The sequence below is a fragment of the Lipophrys pholis genome (assembly GCF_963383615.2).
Source record: "Lipophrys pholis genome assembly, chromosome: 16".
NCBI lineage: Eukaryota > Metazoa > Chordata > Actinopteri > Blenniiformes > Blenniidae > Lipophrys > Lipophrys pholis.
This window is the reverse complement of record NC_137634.1, coordinates 11,281,451-11,303,343: the sequence shown is the minus strand read 5'-3', so window position 1 is coordinate 11,303,343 and position 21,893 is coordinate 11,281,451. Positions and strand designations below refer to the sequence as shown.

The 21,893-nt window shown below is 40.6% G+C and overlaps 1 protein-coding gene across 2 annotated transcripts; it reads right to left on the bottom strand.

Annotated features, from left to right (window-relative positions):
* Window positions 1-36: 36 nt before the first annotated feature.
* On the bottom strand, window positions 37-10,487 carry LOC308121973 (adhesion G-protein coupled receptor G2-like). Of its 2 annotated transcripts, XM_080483543.1 has the most exons (26): window positions 10,323-10,487; window positions 9,903-9,936; window positions 9,767-9,804; window positions 9,549-9,679; window positions 9,375-9,456; window positions 9,186-9,232; window positions 8,332-8,367; window positions 8,178-8,245; window positions 8,046-8,089; window positions 7,904-7,937; window positions 7,376-7,410; window positions 7,128-7,255; window positions 6,909-7,029; window positions 5,746-6,638; window positions 5,452-5,653; window positions 4,894-5,050; window positions 4,239-4,403; window positions 3,986-4,111; window positions 3,745-3,790; window positions 3,551-3,654; window positions 3,328-3,452; window positions 2,307-2,678; window positions 1,924-2,207; window positions 1,208-1,309; window positions 773-916; window positions 37-555 (listed from the first exon to the last, which is right to left on the bottom strand). In XM_080483543.1, exons 1-26 carry the CDS (start codon window positions 10,439-10,441, stop codon window positions 449-451), a joined length of 3,744 nt encoding a protein of 1,247 aa, XP_080339669.1. In that variant the 5' UTR covers window positions 10,442-10,487; the 3' UTR covers window positions 37-448. The 2 variants fall into 2 exon arrangements, with proteins under 2 accessions (XP_080339669.1, XP_080339670.1); XM_080483544.1 differs by lacking the exons at window positions 6,909-7,029; window positions 7,128-7,255; window positions 7,376-7,410; ... (8 more) ...; window positions 9,903-9,936; window positions 10,323-10,487 and having other exon boundaries at window positions 5,452-5,592; window positions 5,746-5,818.
* Window positions 10,488-21,893: the final 11,406 nt, after the last annotated feature.

The window sequence follows — 21,893 nt, the reverse complement described above, 5'->3', positions numbered from 1 at the left end:
AGCGGGACGTTTGTGTTCTGTTTGTGTCTTTTTATTGCTTCTGCACTCTCAAAACCTCTTTTTATATTTAAATGTTTTTTATTAACACTTTTACATTTTTGTAAATATGTTGAACACTTTTTTTATTACAACACACATTAGTTTGGAATTCTATCAGTCTGTCAGTTTTCCCGATGTTGATGAACATCAGTACATCTTTCCACAAATAGTAAAAGCTCCTCGTGAAAATACGTGCAAAACAAAGATTAATCTTCATAGTAATCTTCAAAAATCTTCATAATAATCATAAATATCAAGTTTCATGTGTAATATGGGCTTTTGTTGCCCGTTATAGGTCCTTTCACAATACTGCATAACTCATGCAGAACAATGGATAAATTATCTTTTTTTCTATTCACATTATGTACAAGTATATTTACAAAACACAATTAAGCGGACTCCATTTAGATCAAGATACCGGTCGGTTTCTGTGCCGTGTGGTTCCGGCCTCGTTGAGGACCGCGTCCCTGTGTGCATCTTCATCAGCTGTAATCACTATGTCTTCTAACGGGTTGTCTGTAAAACAAGGTTGTTGTTTTTTTAGTCGTTGCATCTAAAACACAAGATTTGTGTCAAACCCGGTCTCACATATCAAACATCTTAAATAAATCATGCTGGGCAGGTTGAAAAAACAAAACAAAAAAAACAACACGTCTCCATGTGTATATTAAGTATTTCTCTGTCAGGTGGCTCTTGACAGAAGCAGCTCAATGGTCAAAGCGTTTTCTCTTACCGACGCCATTGTTTGGCTGTGAAGAGTCCCTGACGAGGAGGGAAGAGGCGTTTGATGAGTTCTGGCCATTTGTGGAATCAACTGATGTCACATTAGTTATGGAGGATCTCCTCGCATTCTTTTGTGTTGCAGTGCGACTCCATTCTGTCAAAGCAAGTTGCATGTGGTTACTTCATGAACATTTGATCAGGGGGATCATTTTTGTTTGTTTTTAAGCAGCAAAATATACAAAGGTGTGAAGCAACTGTAATGTAATCACGGCCAATGATGTAATACTTGTAAATACTCTGCAGCACTCAATTATGGTTGCATTTTTATTCTTTTTCGTTACATTGTTGGCAAGTTATTACATTACCGGCTTTGGTATTACTACCTGCTACTCAAAACAGATCTGAGGAGTTTGAAGTATGTAAATGAAAAATAGAGGACTCAAACCTGAGTTTTCTTCAAGTCTCAGTTTGCCACAGCACAGGTAGGTCCTCCACTGCCTTCTCACATTTTCCTTCACCGCACAGTAGAACACAAATATGAAGAAACCTGCCGAAGCACAAACGGTTTGGGTTACACAAAGGTGGAATGATTGGATCTGTAAAATGTAAATGAAAACAGGATCCACTGATTGTAATGAATCTAAAGTTTATTCTGAACAGAACACTTCATTTCAATAAAACTACAATAATTTGGAATTTAATGGTAGCATGGAGGCAGGGTGAATTTGTGTTCACAAATGAAGATTTCTGGGGCGATTAAATGTTTTAAATTAAAACAATTAAATGTGTGTGTACTTGTCCATGGCTGCATCTTCAGAGTCTCCACAATGTTTAGTTCAGGAACAGGAAAGTACTTTCCTTTTCCAAGATACTCTTTTTATGCCCCGTCATGTCACTAACCTGTTGATCATTAACCTAACTGGTTAAAACGCGTCTCTAGTTGCATGTCTTAGATTTCCAACCATTGGGTTCTTTGGTTTTCATGCGCTTCCAGATGTGCTGCTGCCCTCGTATACAAAGTGTGCTTTACAAACACTCATTGTCCCAATCGTTAAAATTTCAAGGCTGCCAAATCCAAACTATTGCAATATGTTGCTACTATAACAAGTTTTAACAATGCCAGTATCCAATGAACCGACTCACCAAAGTCTCCCAACTCACCTTGCAAGGAGTTGAATATGGCAAAGAGGAACATGAATGGCAGGTTCACAGGTCCCCATGCAAAGAAAGCAAAGCCCCAGGTCAGTCCCAGGAGGATGGTTATCCCCGACACGCTGCGCACATCCTGAATTGTGGAGCGGTGCCGATTATTGTGGGGGTTCTCCCTCCTGATCCGACACAGCTGGACCAACACAACGATGAACATGGCAAAGTTGAAGAGAAAAATAACACAGAAATAGGCCACCACTGCCACATAGAAGGCAATGTCGTTCCTCAGCCAGCAGCTGTGGGAGAGAATATGAAAGGGAGATACATTTTGATGAGTAGGTTGTTATTACCTTCATTTTGTATCAAATTTGGGAATATTCTGCCAGGGGACTCACAAGTCATCAGTCGTCCCATCTATGAACCTTGCATAAGTTACAAGGCCGTAGTTGTCTTTGTCGATTGCGATGACGATAATGACAACGATCATTGGGACTCCCCAGCCAACCACTGAGCACCTCAGCATGTAATAGGAAATGTGGCTGTTAAAGACTTTCACGAGCGCCTGGTACATGTGGAAAGCCTCAACTCCCATCCAGGTGAAGGAAACCAGTAGGAAGTAGTGAAGGAACCAGGCGGTGGAAATACAGAGGCCCACTGCTTCTGGATAAAGCGCGAGCCATGCGTCCACCAGGAAGACGAGGTTCAGCAGCAGCAGGGCGACACACAGATGGATCAGGATTTTAGATGGGATGTCCTTACGCAGCTTCCTGCAGGGTCAAAATAGAATAGCTCAGTGGAAAAAGAAAGATGGCTCGTCATTAGTTTCACTCGGTGCTTAAAGTATTGTGAAATGTTGACTGAAAAGCACAATTTCAATAGCATTGCTCTGTTTGTAAGCCACAAACTACAAAAGTGATATTTAGCGACTGCAATACAGAATGATGAAAAAATAAATATTGACAACCGCTTTTACTAGACAAAAAGTAGTTCATCTTTATTTCCAAGTGGTAGACTCAGACAACATAAAATGGAAAACAACAGTCCTGACTAGTAAATGTTATCTGACTCACACGAAAAAAAAAAGAAACAAACAAACAAACAAATAAATCATTTTTTTTAAATGAATGAATGAATAAATAAATAAATAAATAAATAAATAAAAAGGAGAAAAAAAAGCTTATAGAACATACGGACATTTTGATACCACGTACGTTCATCAGTAACAGTATCATGACTGGTTATAAAAATGTATTTGGTCTGTTCTTTAATCAGTATGTTGTAATGTCCTGTGGTTAGATTAGTTTAGCAGCAAGTGATTGCATTTGGCATGTCATAACAAACCAAATCAAAGTATTCTTTATCATTCAAGCTATTTTTGAAGTGGAATTACAATTTATTATATAACTTAATACTGACCCAAAGGCTAAGTAGGTGAGGAGGGTGATGGACAGGAAGATGGCCGAGATTCCACAGCCGATATATGTGATGAAGGTGAGGATGGTGGCCTGTAGACGGCTGGTGAGAGGCTCTCTACCCAAGTTCTGTAGAAATTAAAAGTCCCCCCAAAATATGGAGTGATTAATGTTATGATCCAGCAAAATAATTAATCCCAAAATGTATGAAATAAAGATATATTTACCAGAAGGATGGCGAAACTGGTTAAATGGTTGCAGCCACAAATGGTCTGATCATCGGTGCTGTTCAAGACGCTACACCCGTCTGGATTCCACCCACCTGATCCGTCTGTCAACAAACAACACAGACTTGCTCCTGTTTTCATATTTGAGGGCGCATGTTCGTCTGATTCTCATGGAGAGTTTTTGAAAACCTTACCGTTTAATGCAGTGTCCCAGAAAACGCACGTTGTCACAAAATTAGCCTGTAATTTATGGCAAAGACATGAATGTGTATCACTTTTCATTCTTTAAGTATTCGTAGTGAAAGTCTCTTCAATTCTCTAATTTAGAGCATGTCCAGGGAACTTCCTGCTTTTCAATTGTAATTATCTAAGCACACTCCAAAAGAAATAGCTGTATTATGTCATTTATCAAAAAATTAATAAATGTGGACTTACTGGAGTAGGCTCTAAATGCCTGAGATTGATTGTAACGTTGTCTTGGAGTCCACTGATTGACAGGTTGGCCACAGCAGCTCCAAGGATTCCACTATTAAGTCTGCGGTCTGTGTTCAAGGAGGAATCCTGTGTGGTCAAGTAGAGGAATCACAGGTTGTTAGTTTGAAAGTTAAATGGCAGTTTGTGGACAAAAGTAGTACATACAGTCTATATTCATGTTCTTGGAAAAGTCTATTAGGTTAAATGTAGAAACCTGGTACACTGTGCTCCTCTGATAGAAATTGAAGTGGACTCTGGAGGCCTCCTGCTGCTCCTCAGCGGTTAAATCCTGAGTGAGGGAGGGGGGCAGCATGATGGAGCCCTGGGGGATGGAGGTGTCCACCCTTGTGCTCCTTCTCAGCCGGGGGTCTCCACGGACCTGCAGCACACGGGCATGCATGATCAGACTCATGCTCAACACACTTTATCCTCATAAAAAAAAAGGTTATTAATTTTTCTATCTAGGGCATCTGTCTACTATCACTTTGTACTGTCACAGTGCCACTCAAATGTTCTTCAAAATAGCAAGACGTGTGCAATGGCAAGTGTAATCTCAGGATGTACCCATAAAAATGATGCCAAAAGTAATTTTGAGGTGGTCACAATTTGTGACCTACTTTCTGTTGCTGAATTGTTTCACACAGGCGGAGCTCACAGGACAAAACCACTGACCGCGTGTGGTATTTCACAAGTTTATAATTTTTAATGGAAGGTTTTTTATAAAAGAACTGCTTGAGACACAAGATTTAATTGGTGCAGAAATCTGAAGCTAAAAATATATTTTCCATTAGAAGGTGTCAGTCTGTTAAATCAGCTTGAGGGTAGATTTGCATTTTGCAGAGTTTTTTTTTTTTCTCTTCACATCATACCTGTACATTACTGGGATTAAGAATAGAAAAAAATGTTTCTTGGAAGTTTGTGGGATCTATTGGTTTTGCAGACAGAGACAAAGATGGTGCCGTCAGAATCGCAGCCTCTGTGCCAAGCTCCAGCCTTAATCCAATAGTATCAACGATCCTTATGATCCTGATGGAAAAAAAGCAAATCAGCATTTTGTAAAATATACACAAATGTAGTATGTCTTTAATAAAATTGGTTACATTTACTTCATGTACAAAGTACCTGACCCAAACTCAAACTGGAAATGTCTTTGCTGTAAGGTGAGAATGCAATATACAGTTTTGTTCAAATGTATATCCCCATACACAAATCTCTGCTACTTCACTAACGTTTTATGAAATTCAATAGATTTTTTGTTTTTGTATTCCACCTTTGGAGCGCTGTCCTTCTTACATACCCCAGTGCTACAAATGTCAAGCAAAATAATCCTAAGTGGATCCTAAATAAAACGATGTGCACTTTAATAAAATCCATATGTGTGATCTTTTAAGTAAAATTGCAGTATGTCAAACAAGTGTTTGTATAACCTGTCAGCGGAGTCAGCCAATGTCTCTGGAGAGGCGTCCAGCAGATTGCTGACTATGTGGAGGGAGGAGTTTGCCAACTCCATGCTGATTGATGAGCCTGACAAGAGGCTCTCCAGCTGAGACAGCAGGTCAGTCACTTGGCTGGAGTTCAGATTGGAAATGTCTCTGGTCATATTGAGCAGTATGTTGGCTGAGACTTCAGCTGGAATGGACAGATAAGATACAATAACGATGTGCCGATACCAACACCAAAACCAAAACCAACTTGCTGACAGTGATGAGATGATAACAAACCTGAGGCCGTGGTTGTCGGAATCTCTGTCTGCGTCATGGGAACAACTTCAGTGGTATTCATGGGAGGTGTGTTTCCAGGTGTTGTAGCAGTTGTGTTTGCAGTGGGTGTAGTTCTCTGTGGTGGCGTTGTTGAGTTCAATGTCATTGTGACATTAGCAGTGGTGGCGTTAACATTTCCTGTTGTGTTGGGTTGCAGTGTTGTTGAGTTAAATATCATTGTGACATTCGTAGTCGTGGCGTTAACATTTTCTGTTGTGTTGGGTTGCAGTGTTGTTGAGTTAAATATCATTGTGACATTCGTAGTCGTGGCATTAACATTTTCTGTTGTGTTGGGTCGCAGTGTTGTTGAGTTAAATATCATTGTGACATTCGTAGTCGTGGCGTTAACGTTTTCTGTTGTGTTCGGTTGCAGTGTTGTTGAGTTAAATATCATTGTGACATTCGTAGTAGTGGCATTAACATTTTCTGTTGTGTTGGGTTGCAGTGTTGTTGAGTTAAATATCATTGTGACATTCGTAGTCGTGGCGTTAACATTTCCTGTTGTGTTGGGTTGCAGTGTTGTTGAGTTAAATATCATTGTGGCATTCGTAGTAGTGGCGTTAACATTTTCTGTTGTGTTCGGTTGTAGCGTTGTTGAGTTAAATATCATTGTGACATTCGTAGTAGTGGCGTTAACATTATCTGTTGTGTTCGGTTGTAGCGTCGTTGAGTTAAATATCATTGTGACATTCGCAGTGGTGGCGTTGAAAATTCCAGTTGTGTTCAGTTGCGGCATAGTCGTGTTGAATGGAGACGTCACGTTGGGAGCCATGGTGGTGCTGTTTAGCTGTATTGTTTCATTGCTAACGTCACACTGCTGCGTCAGCAACACAACCACATTATTTCCATTTTGACTGTGGAGGAAAAATGCAAAATGTCAAGTGATCATCCAATAATGAACTTTTCAAAGAGGTGGTACAGTTTGACCCGTTGTAATACAAGCAGGGTGTGACCGTGGATTCAGCGATGACTGCATGAGTATCACGCTCAAGAATGGACGGATCTGCTTGACTTAGATTTAAAAATGCATTTATTAAAAATATCAATGAAATAATATTTATCAGGTATTTATCAAAAAACACGAGTTACGGGTAAAGATATTGTGTGAGGAAGATCAAACACACCAGAAGCGGCGGTTCGACTCGTCCATGTTCCCACAAAAGCTCCTGGGCCCTCTGTCATCTCTGACCCACGTGAACTGGGATTGTAATGGCTCGTCATCGATTCTAAAAGTTCCACAAATCGCTTCGTAAAAAACGGAAACGCAAACAGGCGCCGTTAGTTTTCTGAAAGTACATCTGGCATTTTAACGTACAGTATATTGCTTAAACTCTAATTCACACCTGCTCGGGTCACGACACCATCAAAGTTGATCCGTTGCTCAGACTCCAAGACGCTGCTCACAGCTCTCGCTACAGAACAGATGTCAACAGAATTCCCAAACGCCAAAATCACGTTGCAGTTTTGAAGACTACAAAAAGAAAAACAGTGAGTGTTCAAACGTGTCAGATATGTTTAGTGTATACATTTTTTGCATTAGACAAATACATATACATATACATTTGTGCTCAGGTGACTTAAAGACACTTACTTGATTGAGCTGTTTCTGCAGGTCACACTTGAATCCTGAGGAGATAGCTTCGTTTTAATGAAATGATTCCAAGGTATGTTGATTTCTCTTTTTTTGGAATGTTGTACATTTTTGGCAGCAATACAAAAAAAACCTTGCCGGAATTTCATTTAGACATGAAATGATGTCATGGTGTTCTAGTTTAACACTAATTGGCAATCTGCCTTCAAAACTTATGAAAATTCTTAGTTATATTTCATGCTTTCATGCAAGTGTCATCAAAATGTCCTTAAAAAAACAAAAACGAAATGTATCAACAAAAACAAAATTGTGTATTTTCCTGTGAGTGCTTGCTTTTGTTTCGGATTCTGTTATCTGCAGCAAAATCTACTTAATTCGATGAAAAAAAAAAATATTTCAGTAGTTACTTCCATTGCTTTTGTTATAGAAACAGAACAAAATACGTCCAACACTTTCAGATTACTTTTGCTCTTACAACAAACCTGGAAGTTTAATAAACATCATGACTATGTGTTAGTGTATCATTACCTTGAACGCTGTGTTGAGCGATGAACATGTGCCACTGCAAAGAACAGATTCATTCATTAGTATAGTGAGTGATTTTTCATTTCAGTGCTGCTATTGATATGGAATTATATCATTTTTTAAATCATGATTGAAAGGAACTTACTCTGAATCCGGGGTGCAAAATGGCAGTCCCTTTATTAAGGAAATCTGTGAAAATCAAAGAGATAATAATTATTTCACCTGTAAAAACCTAAATGCAAAGCCAGGAATCATAAATGTGTGAATGTTATCTTACCAGAGATGAAAGTTGCGCCATGGATATCCTTTGGTCTTGTACTCCAATGTTAAAAGCGTAATATGAATCTAAATGCAAAGAATCCAGATTAACTCGTGGTAGATTGTAGATTGACTGTGTCTATTCTGGAATATGGTGATGAGTAACCACAAACCATTTCTGTTGCAGAATGCCGAACAGGTGCAGTTGGCTGAAGAAAAAAGAAAAATTGTTGAGTGTTTATGTGCTTCATAGGGAATATTCAGTGTTACTTGGTTATGATATTGTGTACATTACAATGACAAGGAAATACGTTTAGGACCATGGCACTAATAGCTTCAGCAGGTGATTGCAATGTCTCTTCACGTCTAAATCCACTTCAGCACAATGTGTTCTCTGACTTTTTTGTATTTGCATACTTTGCAATATGACTCTAAAGAATTTATTTGAACACATCTTGTCAAGTCTTTGTGTCACCTCTGGAGTCTTTAAACTTTTTTTTTTTTTCTCAGACTCAAAGGTCTGGCATGTAGCCCAGACTTGTGACTCAAGCGCTCTCTCGCTGTACGGCTTAGTTCACCAAACAGGTTTGCTGTATGACAATCCCTCAAATGAACTCAACTTGGATGGAAACAGTAAACATTGCATTGTCTGAATGTAACAACAACTGTGAGTTGGCACTTCAAAGGCACGGAATGTGCAGACTAATGTCGGCCATTTGTTCCTAGCCTTAGTGATAAGCTCAATAAACACGAGAAGAAGCCTTATACTGATCAAACAAGTATTTTGTTGGACCTGAACTATTCATTTATAGCTTAAACATTTCTCTTGAGTCTGTCATCACAAATGTAATTCCATCATGCACTGGATCACAAAAACACAACACATTTAAGTAACACTACAAGCTAGAATTGACTATACATTCACTTTTGATATGTAAGTGTATTTTGGACAACTACAAAGTTGGTAGGAGGTGAATTATTACATGACAACGTTTCAGAATGTTTGAATTAGATGTTCATTGCTCACCTGGACAGTCAGTTAGGTTTTTTTGAATGAAGTTTGCATCTCCATTGCTAAGAGATAAGAGCATTTTAAATCAAAATATAGCACACATCCATAACAAACTTTTTTCTATTTTTTTTAAGTGTGATACTTTAACAAAGCCATGCACAAAATGTAGGGAGTGTTACTTTATTTTAATGTTCCTTGTCTTACCAAAAGCCATTCATGTCACCAGAATACATGCAGCTCTCCACCTCTCCAGGAATAATACTGCTGCAATTGATGCCCATCGGTCCTGTTCAAAAATACCAAGAGTTCAAAATATTACAGTACTGCACTTGGGGGTTATTATGTAGAGATTTGTACTTTGAAGCATGAAATACTCACTCGCTCTATCGACCCTTCTTCCCACCACAGAGATGCCAGAGGAGTTTTTATTGCCTGCGCAGAGAGTACGAAGGATACAACATGGACGTACAGTCTGATTCAGTCGCAGCGTCACCATGCACTCTGTTTGTCTGAAATGTAATACCTGCATTAGTACAATGTGAATTCCCATGTGCAAATGCCACAATGATTTAAAAATAGTTTGCCAATAAACCCACCTAATCAAAGTTTTGTTGGTGCACACGACATCAATCCCCTGGAGGGGAAAACAAGAGAAATAATAAATAAAAAGATAACACTCTTTAGTTTGGACATAAAATGATCCTTTTAATGAACATTTAATTGTTTGCTTACGTGAAAAAAGGGATTTGCATTGTCAGCGATTCCACTGCAAGGCAAATAAAGACAAAATCAATAAATAGCAGAACTTGTGTCAGTGCAGACAAATATTCAGGTGATTTCCTGGCTAAAAGCCGATTTGGGGAGGAAAGGTATCAGTTAGCAAAATAACCATTCTGACATCAAGTTATGAAAAAAGATAATAATAATAATAAAATTATTATGATGTGTGGAAGTTGCTTGTTCATCTATTTTGTATTTAGGTGTTGTGTTTAAATTCCCTCAAATCATTTTGTTGATAATTTGTTTCATAAATCAATCCTAAATTAATCATTCAATTGATCCATTGATCCATTCGTCTTTGCATTTATTCATCAACTATCAATGCAGTCAATGATTAATTCATTAATGTTATGATAACCATTAGAGTTATACCTGCTTTGTGTCATGTTGCCACTGGCTTCTCTTCGTTTCCTTATTGGCCTGACTGGATTTGAAGCCAGACCACGGGGTGTGCTTACAATTATGTCCAGTAAGGAGGTTGATGGGTTCATGTTCTGAGTTGTAGGTATTGCCACAACTGGACGTGATGAAACTGTAGTGGGGTTATTGTTGTTTGACAAAGCTGATGCTGTAGGTATTTGATTTAGTAACACTGGAAGTGCTCCAATCAGAGTTGATAGTATTGGTAATATTGGAGGTGCTGCAGTTGTAGTTGGTGGGATTTGTACTGTTGCAGGTGTTGTGGTTGTAGTTGGTTGGGTTTGTACAACTACAGTTGTAGTTGTTGGGGTTTGTATTGGTGCAGGTGTTGTGGTTGTAGTTGGTTGGGTTTGTACTACTACAGCTGTAGTTGTTGAGATTTGTACTGGTGCAGGTGTTGTATTTGCAGGTGTTGTGGTTGTAGCTGGTCGGGTTTGCACTATTGCTTGTGTTGTGGCTGTAGTTGTTGCGGTTTGTACTGGTGCAGGTGCAGTTGTTGGGGTTTGTACTAGTGCAGGTGTAGTTGTTGGGGTTTGTATTGGTGCAGGTGTTGTGGTTGTAGCTGGTTGGGTTTGTACTATTGCAGGTGTTGTGGGTGTAGTTGTTGGGGTTTGTACTGGTACAGGTGTGGTTGTTGGGGTTTGTACTGGTGCAGGTGTAGTTGTTGGGGTTTGTATGAGTGCAGGTGTTGTTGTTGAAGTTGGTCGGGTTTCTACAACTACACTTGAAGTTGTTGGGGTTTGTATTGGTGCAGGTGTTGTGGTTGTAGCTGATTGGGTTTGTACTATTGCAGGTGTTGTGGCTGTAGTTGTTGGGGTTTGTACTGGTGCAGGTGTAGTTGTTGGGGTTTGTACTGGCACTGGTGTGGTTGTTTGGGTTTGTACTGGTGCAGGTATTGTGGTTGAAGTTGGCCGGGTTTGTACAACTACAGTTGTAGTTGTTGGGGTTTGTATTGATGCAGGTGTTGTGGTTGAAGTTGGTCGGGTTTGTACAACTATAGTTGTAGTTGTTGGGGTTTGTATTGGTGGAGGTGTTGTGGTTGCAGTTGGTCGAGTTTGTACTATTGCAGGTGTTGTGGCTGTAGTTGTTAGGGTTTGTACCGGTACAGGTGTGGTTGTTGAGGTTTGTATTGGTGGAGGTGTTGTGGTTGCAGTTGGTCGGGTTTGTACTATTCCAGGTGTTGTGGCTGTAGTTGTTGAGATTTGTACTGGTACAGGTGTAGTTGTTGGGGTTTGTATGGGTGCAGGTGTTGTTGTTGAAGTTGGTTGGGTTTCTACAACTACACTTGAAGTTGTTGGGGTTTGTATTGGTGCAGGTGTTGTGGTTGCAGCTGATTGGGTTTGTACTATTGCAGGTGTTGTGGCTGTAGTTGTTGGGGTTTGTACAGGTGCAGGTGTAGTTGTTGGGGTTTGTTCTGGTACAGGTGTGGTTGTTGGGGTTTGTTCTGGTACAGGCGTGGTTGTTGGGGTTTGTACTAGTGCAGGTGTAGTTGTTGGGATTTGTATTGGTGCAGGTGTTGTGGTTGTAGCTGGTTGGGTTTGTACTATTGCAGGTGTTGTGGCTGTATTTGTTGGGGTTTGTACTGGTGCTGGTGTAGTTGTTGGGGTTTGTACTGGTGCAGGTGTAGTTGTTGGGGTTTGTATGAGTGCAGGTGTTGTTGTTGAAGTTGGTCGGGTTTCTACAACTACACTTGAAGTTGTTGGGGTTTGTATTGGTGCAGGTGTTGTGGTCGTAGCTGATTGGGTTTGGACTATTGCAGGTGTTGTGGCTGTAGTTGTTGGGGTTTGTACTGGTGCAGGTGTAGTTGTTGGGGTTTGTACTGGCACTGGTGTGGTTGTTTGGGTTTGTACTGGTGCAGGTATTGTGGTTGAAGTTGGCCGGGTTTGTACAACTACAGTTGTAGTTGTTGGGGTTTGTATTGGTGGAGGTGTTGTGGTTGCAGTTGGTCGAGTTTGTACAACTACACTTGAAGTTGTTGGGGTTTGTATTGGTGCAGGTGTTGTGGTCGTAGCTGATTGGGTTTGGACTATTGCAGGTGTTGTGGCTGTAGTTGTTGGGGTTTGTACTGGTGCAGGTATTGTGGTTGAAGTTGGTCGGGTTTCTACAACTACACTTGAAGTTGTTGGGGTTTGTATTGGTGCAGGTGTTGTGGTCGTAGCTGATTGGGTTTGGACTATTGCAGGTGTTGTGGCTGTAGTTGTTGGGGTTTGTACTGGTGCAGGTGTAGTTGTTGGGGTTTGTACTGGCACTGGTGTGGTTGTTTGGGTTTGTACTGGTGCAGGTATTGTGGTTGAAGTTGGCCGGGTTTGTACAACTACAGTTGCAGTTGTTGGGGTTTGTATTGATGCATGTGTTGTGGTTGTAGTTGGTCGGGTTTGTACTATTGCAGGTGTTGTGGCTGTAGTTGTTAGGGTTTGTACCGGTACAGGTGTGGTTGTTGGGGTTTGTATTGGTGGAGGTGTTGTAGTTGCAGTTGGTCGGGTTTGTACTATTGCAGGTGTTGTGGCTGTAGTTGTTGAGATTTGTACTGGTACAGGTGTGGTTGTTGGGGTTTGTATTGGTGGAGGTGTTGTGGTTGCAGTTGGTCGGGTTTGTACTATTCCAGGTGTTGTGGCTGTAGTTGTTGAGATTTGTACTGGTACAGGTGTAAGTGTTGGGGTTTGTACTGGTACAGGTGTGGTTGTTGGGGTTTGTACTGGTGCAGGTGTAGTTGTTGGGGTTTGTATGGGTGCAGGTGTTGTTGTTGAAGTTGGTCGGGTTTCTACAACTACACTTGAAGTTGTTGGGGTTTGTATTGGTGCAGGTGTTGTGGTTGCAGCTGATTGGGTTTGTACTATTGCAGGTGTTGTGGCTGTAGTTGTTGGGGTTTGTACAGGTGCAGGTGTAGTTGTTGGGGTTTGTTCTGGTACAGGTGTGGTTGTTGGGGTTTGTACTGGTGCAGGTGTAGTTGTTGAAGTTGGTCGGGTTTCTACAACTACACTTGAAGTTGTTGGGGTTTGTACTGGTACAGGTGTGGTTGTTGGGGTTTGTACTGGTGCAGGTGTTGTGGTTGTAGCTGATTGGGTTTGTACTATTGCAGGTGTTGTGGCTGTAGTTGTTGGGGTTTGTACTGGTGTAGGTGTAGTTGTTGTAGCTGATTGGGTTTGTACTATTGCAGGTGTTGTGGCTGTAGTTGTTGGGGTTTGTACAGGTGCAGGTGTAGTTGTTGGGGTTTGTTCTGGTACAGGTGTGGTTGTTGGGGTTTGTTCTGGTACAGGTGTGGTTGTTGGGGTTTGTACTGGTGCAGGTGTTGTTGTTGAAGTTGGTCGGGTTTCTACAACTACACTTGAAGTTGTTTGGGTTTGTACTGGTGCAGGTGTAGTTGTTGAAGTCGGTCGGGTTTCTACAACTACAGTTGTAGTTGTTGGGGTTTGTACTATTGCAGGTGTTGTGGCTGTAGTTGTTCGGGTTTGTCCTGGTGTATTTGTAGTTGTTGGGGTTTGTACTGGTGTAAGTGTGGTTGTTGGGGTTTGTATTGGTCCAGCTGTAGTTGTTGTAGCTGATTGGGTTTGTACTATTGCAGGTGTTGTGGCTGTAGTTGTTGGGGTTTGTACTGGTACAGGTGTAGTTGTTGGGGTTTGTTCTGGTACAGGTGTGGTTGTTGGGGTTTGTACTGGTGCAGGTGTTGTTGTTGAAGTCGGTCGGGTTTCTACAACTACACTTGAAGTTGTTGGAGTTTGTATTGGTGCAGGTGTTGTGGTTGTAGCTGATTGGGTTTGTACTATTGCAGGTGTTGTGGCTGTAGTTGTTGGGGTTTGTACTGGTGTAGGTGTAGTTGTTGGGGTTTGTTCTGGTACAGGTGTGGCTGTTGGGGTTTGTACTGGTGCAGGTGTAGTTGTTGAAGTCGGTCGGGTTTCTACAACTACACTTGAAGTTGTTGGGGTTTGTATTGGTGCAGGTGTTGTGGTTGCAGCTGATTGGGTTTGTACTATTGCAGGTGTTGTGGCTGTAGTTGTTGGGGTTTGTACAGGTGCAGGTGTAGTTGTTGGGGTTTGTTCTGGTACAGGTGTGGTTGTTGGGGTTTGTACTGGTGCAGGTGTAGTTGTTGAAGTTGGTCGGGTTTCTACAACTACACTTGAAGTTGTTGGGGTTTGTACTGGTACAGGTGTGGTTGTTGGGGTTTGTACTGGTGCAGGTGTTGTGGTTGTAGCTGATTGGGTTTGTACTATTGCAGGTGTTGTGGCTGTAGTTGTTGGGGTTTGTACTGGTGTAGGTGTAGTTGTTGGGGTTTGTTCTGGTACAGGTGTGGTTGTTGGGGTTTGTACTGGTGCAGGTGTTGTTGTTGAAGTCGGTCGGGTTTCTACAACTACACTTGAAGTTGTTGGAGTTTGTATTGGTGCAGGTGTTTGTACTATTGCAGGTGTTGTGGCTGTAGTTGTTGGGGTTTGTACTGGTGTAGGTGTAGTTGTTGGGGTTTGTTCTGGTACAGGTGTGGCTGTTGGGGTTTGTACTGGTGCAGGTGTAGTTGTTGAAGTCGGTCGGGTTTCTACAACTACAGTTGTAGTTGTTGGGGTTTGTACTATTGCAGGTGTTGTGGCTGTAGTTGTTCGGGTTTGTCCTGGTGTATTTGTAGTTGTTGGGGTTTGTACTGGTGTAAGTGTGGTTGTTGGGGTTTGTATTGGTCCAGCTGTAGTTGTTGTAGCTGATTGGGTTTGTACTATTGCAGGTGTTGTGGCTGTAGTTGTTGGGGTTTGTACTGGTACAGGTGTAGTTGTTGGGGTTTGTTCTGGTACAGGTGTGGTTGTTGGGGTTTGTACTGGTGCAGGTGTTGTTGTTGAAGTCGGTCGGGTTTCTACAACTACACTTGAAGTTGTTGGAGTTTGTATTGGTGCAGGTGTTGTGGTTGTAGCTGATTGGGTTTGTACTATTGCAGGTGTTGTGGCTGTAGTTGTTGGGGTTTGTACTGGTGTAGGTGTAGTTGTTGGGGTTTGTTCTGGTACAGGTGTGGCTGTTGGGGTTTGTACTGGTGCAGGTGTAGTTGTTGAAGTCGGTCGGGTTTCTACAACTACAGTTGTAGTTGTTGGGGTTTGTACTATTGCAGGTGTTGTGGCTGTAGTTGTTCGGGTTTGTCCTGGTGTATTTGTAGTTGTTGGGGTTTGTACTGGTGTAAGTGTGGTTGTTGGGGTTTGTATTGGTCCAGCTGTAGTTGTTGTAGCTGATTGGGTTTGTACTATTGCAGGTGTTGTGGCTGTAGTTGTTGAGGTTTGTACTGGTGCAGGTGTAGTTGTTGGGGTTTGTTCTGGTACAGGTGTGGTTGTTGGGGTTTGTACTGGTGCAGGTGTTGTTGTTGAAGTTGGTCGGGTTTCTACAACTACACTTGAAGTTGTTGGAGTTTGTATTGGTGCAGGTGTTGTGGCTGTAGTTGTTGGGGTTTGTCCTGGTGTATTTGTAGTTGTTGGGGTTTGTACTGGTGTAAGTGTGGTAGGTGCAGGTCGTGTTGTGGTTGTAGTTGGTGGGGTTTGTTCTGTTGCAGGTGTTGTGGTTGTAGTTGGTGAGGTTTGTACTGCTGCAGGTGTTGTGGTTGTAGTTGGTGGAGTTTGTACTGTTGAGGGTGTTGTGCTTGGAGTTGGAATGGTTTGTACTATTGAAGTTGTTGGAGCTGTCGTTGTTGGACTGTTGGTTTGTAATGTTGTAGCTGCAGATGTTGTACTGTTGCTTCCCAAATTTGTGGCTGCAGCTGTTGTACTGTTGCTTTCCAAATTTGCTGCTGTAGTGATTGTAGTGCTGCTTCCTGGTGTTGTAGCTGTTGTGCTGTTGCTTTCTAATGTTGAAGCTAAATCTAATGTTCTATTCCTTTCTAATGTTGTAGCTGTTGTTCTGTTGCTTTCTAAGGTTGTAATGGTTGTACTGTTATTTCCTGGGCTTGTAGCTGTTGTACTGTTGTTTTCTATAGCTATAGCTGTTGTGCTGTTGCTTTCTAAGGTTGCGGTGGTTGTGCTGTTGCTTTCTAAGGTTGTAATGGTTGTCCTGTTGCTTCCTGGGGTTGTGGCTGTTGTACTGTTGTTTTCTAATGTTGTAGCTATTGTGCTGTTGATTTCTACTGTTGTAGCTGTTGTACTGTTGTTTTCTATAGCTGTAGCTGTTGTGCTGTTGCTTTCTAAGGTTGAAATGGTTGTACTGTTGCTTCCTGGGGTTGTGGCTGTTGTACTGTTGTTTTCTAATGTTGTAGCTATTGTGCTGTTGATTTCTAATGTTGTAGTTGTTGTACTGTTGCTTTCTAAGGTTGCAGTGGTTGTGCTGTTGCTTTCTAAGGTTGTAATGGTTGTACTGTTGCTTCCTGAAGTTGTGGCTGTTGTACTGTTGTTTTCTAATGTTGTAGCTATTGTGCTGTTGATTTCTAATGTTGTGGCTGTTGTACTGTTGTTTTCTGTGGTTGTAGCTGTTGTGCTGTTGCTTTCAAGGGTTGTAGCTAAAGCAGTTGTGCTGTTGCTTTCTAAGGTTGTCGCAGTTGTGCTGTTGTTTTCTAGGGTTGTACCTGCTGTGCTGTTACTTTCTATTGTTGGAGCTGCATTTGTTGTACTTGTGATATTGTTTTCTATCGTTGTTGCTGTTGTGCTGTTGTTTTCTAAGGTTGTAGCGGTTGTGTTGTTACTTTCTAAGGTTGTAGCTGCATTTGTACTTGTGATAATGTTTTCTATTGTCGTTGCTATGATTGTTTCGGGATGTCTACCAGGTCTTCCCAAGGTTGAAGACACACACTTCTCCAGATTTTGCTGAAACACCTGTTCAAGCTGAGAAAAACAAATGACAAAACAACAACAACAAAGTTAATTGTATACATTCACTCTACATTGGACATCATGCATTTAATCAAATTGTGTGTATCTTGTTTGACAACGTACCCAGGCAATAATTTCAGATTCATTCTTCTCTTGTCCAGTGACATCCACAAAAATGTTCAATGTGTAAAAAACTACCAAAGAAACAGAAACACCTTTCTAAATTCACCAAATCAATGCTGTAGAGGGTTCAACATCATACATTGAAATTGAAGCCTGGGTATGAGAACCCAGGCTTTGTTTTGTTTGGACAAATGTTACTTTCTACTGATATGTTAGGAGGAGAGATTTATTGATTTTTAAATTTTTTTTACCTGAGGTCTGAATATTAGTAGAGGAAGGAGCAGCAGTGGTATTATCACAAGATGCTGGACCTGAAAATAAAATGAACAAATTACAAAGAGATTGAAATATCAATCCAATTATTGATTATTATCTCTTGGACATCGTTATTCTCACATTAAACTTTTATTATGACAGCTTTCAGGTTGTTGTCATGAACCTTTTACAAGCTGGTAAATCATAATCGAACAAACTGAACAAACACCATTAATGAAGAAATACACCTGGTTTCGTTGAGATCATTGCTATTTAACTGTCTGCGTACTTTCCACACATTTATGTGAAGTTTTAAGGTGTGGTAGTGACCATCTTACTTGTTACATAATAAAGCTATCAGAGGGTTGTGAGTACAGCGGATACTCAGAGACATCTTTGCCTGTGTGACTCTCAGTCTTTAATTCCCCCCCAAAAACAACTGAAAACTCAACATTACAGTGTCATTCCACTTTTTAGACATTACTTCACCAATGTCGAATGCACATAAATTGCTTCTATAATATAGTTCCAGATCAAACTTGAAAACATAAAAATATCAATAGTGTTCATTTAAGCCTGACTCGTGCACAATTTAAATAATGAATGGAGAAAAACAAGACAATCTGCTGAATGCGTCCTCACAAATATGACGTCCTATTTGGTTCTTTGTCATATTTACCACTGTCTACAGTAGGAAGGCAGCAGCTTTGTGAATTTTTCTGTGAGAGTAGACTAACGAGTTACAGGACACATTAGAGAGGAACGTAACCCCTTCATGTATTCATGTGCATGCCAGACATTGCTGTTCATAAGACAGAGTTGTTGGTCAAGATCTCGTAACCAGTTGACAGACACTATTGTCTACTGTGAAAGTTGTCATAGCTAATGTCAGAACTTACCCGCCAGCAGGATGAATAGGAGGACAATCTGCAACCAGTGATGGTGCCAGACAAGAGAACTTCGCTTCTTCACCCTGCAATACAGCAAATACTCGCATTTATGTACTTCCGTTTCAGAAATGTTTATTGAATCCAAACAACATTTTAAATGTCATTTGATTGACCTTTGGCAGAGGAACAAGTATGAATGAGTCAGAGAAGAACAATATCTCCGGTGACATGGCTGCATCTGTTCATCACACCCATGGCTATAAATACCTATTAATTATAGTTTAAGTCTCAAAGCAGTGGAAACGGTTTAGGTGTTGATGTTTTTCCTGAAATCTTTCCATAAGACAATATTGATGACAAATCAATTGTCTAAAGATTTTCAAGACTGTAAGTGCACTATAACAGAACAAACGCCTTTCTACCAGCAATGGAATAGTATGTGATGTGAAACAGCATTGTACTTAAACTTGCTGTGCGTACATTATGACATACTAGAATTACAAGACAAATAGAAAACTTGAACAATTTCAGTTTGTAGACCTGACCACAGTGAAATAAACCATTTGCATTTTGGAGTGTTCGATCTGAGCGAGCATCATTAAATCAAAGGTTTGTTTGTGGTGTACCAGACGCTTCAGATCTTCTTGTTCTATAATATCATTGAGCTTTCTCAAACAGGTACAATATGTACATGTATATATATTAAACACTCTAAATGTGCTCGTGAGAGAAAGAATTATGGAAGTAGATACTATTGGACAAAGATATACAATAAGCACACATACAGGAGTATAATTTAAAAACAACAATAAAAACAAGATCGATGGACCATCAGTATTCAAATCAGATCCAGCTGTTGTTCCTGGGATGACTTGTGCTTTCTAATATGTATAAAAGAAGGTATTTCACCACCAGCATCACTTTACCTGGCAGAAGGAGCAAATGTGTGTAAACATGAAAATCCGCCTGAAAAACTCCAGCAGGCATTCATGTTGGTGTCTTCATTTTCTGGGGACATACCTCCCCATGAGCAAAATCCAAACACGGCAAATCCACACACATCACAGGCACTATGTCTTGACGGATACAAAGCTACTGCGGGCCGCATGCTCTGTACACTCACATTAACTTTCACAGGCAGTCTCAATCGCTGAGCGACATGGCACTCCCCTGAAACGTCAACCTCAACAGGTGGACGTCACTCACATTCCCGAAAAAGATCAGCTATGTCTTGTTCAACAACTACCTCCCTGCTTAGGAGGAAACACTGTGAAAGCAGAGCAGAAAAGCTATAGACTGCTTAAACATTTAAGAACACAGCAGGATTTCCCGGGTGGGCTTTTGGAAAGAAATCAGAATCAGTGGTTTCTATTTTTTGTTTGGCTGTAAAGGTGCGCCTCAGGGTGTGTCCCAAGCTTGTGGCTGATCTCTGTGATAGACATAAAAAAACAAAAAAAAAAACCAGTGTTTCCAGGGTCAAGACACGGGCTCAAAGTTATTGAGACATAACATTTTAAGAAAGGATTATGCGTCATAGGACAGTGGGGTCCTCATACCACGTTCTTGGCACCATGGAGTTCCCACTCATTTATTTCCTTCATTGATAGAGGCTTAATAAGGTGTGTTCACTAAGGCAAACATAACATTAAAGGCAGTCACTGCCTGAAAGTGGGTGTGACCATTGACACATTTATTGCAGGTGATGAAAGGACACAAAGAAAATGACAATCATGTGCACCTTAAGGATTTTTCCGGTGGAGCGGGGGCAAAAGACGCAGCAGGGTAAAACGATGACAAAAAAGACAAAGGGAGTGCCGAATGTTCAGGATGGATGTTGGTCAAAAAGTCATTAAGTTTTCTTTCGCCTGAAAACCTACACATTTGTTACATCTGCAACACGACAAGCAGGACATTTTTATCTATCTCGATCTACAACTTCATGCACAGAGCTTATAAATAAAAGGAGAGGATCGTTTTATCTATTCACATCGCATGTCACCAACTTCATGTGTTGTTTCACCTGCAGTCTGTGTTCTCTCCTCTCTGTCCTTTCTCTGCGTATAGATTAGGATGATCTGTTCTTCTTGTGTCATTAACTTCGCAATGTGGAGATGTCTGATGCCAACTCGGTTGTATGCTCTCTGTCCAATCCTTTGCTCTCTTACCATCCTTTATTATTTAACCAATAGGGCCGATCACAAGCAAAATTGATTGATAATTTGATGAATGCGATACGTGCAATTGAAAAATTATCCTCAAAGATTTCTTGTGGTAAAAGGGAGGTTTTCCTTTCCAGTGTTAATTGCTCCAGTGGGAATGTTGAGGTTTTCTATGTGTATATTTTAATGTAACAGTGCCACGATAATGGCATTTCCTTCTGAGGTTGATAATGTCTTGCTATTCTATTCTAGCTTTCATCGAGTGAATTGGCTTGCTGATGAATCTCCCTGTTTCTGTCCTAGCATTTTCTCTCTTAATACTGGTAGTTAGTTATCTCAGGAGGATAAACCCCTGTTTATCCCACAATATGTTTTATTTTGGTTATATAGCCAGCCATGCAATCTCTGAACAGTACTACAGGTCAAATTAGGTATTTGCATACAGTGTGTGTGACACTTCAGCTCTGAGCAATGTTGTTTTCTGTGCATTACCTCTTTCATCCACCAGGTGTCTTCAGTATCTCAGTCCCTGGTCTCCCACTCTTCCTCTGTGTTACACAATCAGCTCACTTGCTTTCAATCCACTTATCAGTCCTGCTTCATTTCCACCAGCAGCATACTTATTGGAAGTTTTTGTACATTTAGTTCCTCTGTTATTCCCTGCTTTTGCTTTCTCTGTCGTTTTGTTCATTGGTGTAGCTCCAACCAATATGTGCTTTACTACCTGTTAGTTCAGTGGATGAACAAGTCAACACAAACACTTTCTGCCAGCCTTCCGTGCTCTATTGTTTTCTCTGTGTGCATTTGTCTGAAGTCATTGTGTCATGCATGTACTCTGATGGTTGGCGTCAGCTGGCAGACAGCCGTGCTTACAATACACGGATGAACCTGAGAAGTAAATTACCCCTTTGTTGAGTCAGACTTTCACATGTCAAAGCAGACTACAGCCACTGTGCTTAGCCTTTATAAGTATATTTTGTAGATGGGTCATACATGTGACACATTGTTTTGAAGGTTTATGTCATAAAATCCACTAATTGTTAATAAAACAAAATAATACAATGTGTTTTTTTTGTTTTTTTTAACTCATCAAACTTGGTTTCCTTACCATTAACTCTAATCTTCTTTTAAAGTTGAAGCCAAAACCTTATGATACTGAGCTTTTCATTGGCTTTTGTTAAATGTAGTGTGCCTGTCGTATTAAAATTTAATCAAATAACCATTAATGGGTCTCTGCATTTCTTATAAATTTTCTTTTAATAATGCCTGGATATTTTAAAACCATTCGAAAAGAACTCTAGTCATACTTTATATTTCAGAGGGGGGTTTGCATGTTTT

Coding starts and splice junctions, on each gene's coding strand:
- LOC308121973 (XM_080483543.1), bottom strand. CDS start 10,441: ATGAACCCATCAACCTCCTTACTGGACATAATTGTAAGCACACCCCGT. Junction 9,457..9,548: donor AAGAAGGGTCGATAGAGCGA/GTGAGTATTTCA, acceptor ATTTTTGAACAG/GACCGATGGGCATCAATTGC. Junction 7,938..8,045: donor TTTTGCACCCCGGATTCAGA/GTAAGTTCCTTT, acceptor TGTTCTTTGCAG/TGGCACATGTTCATCGCTCA.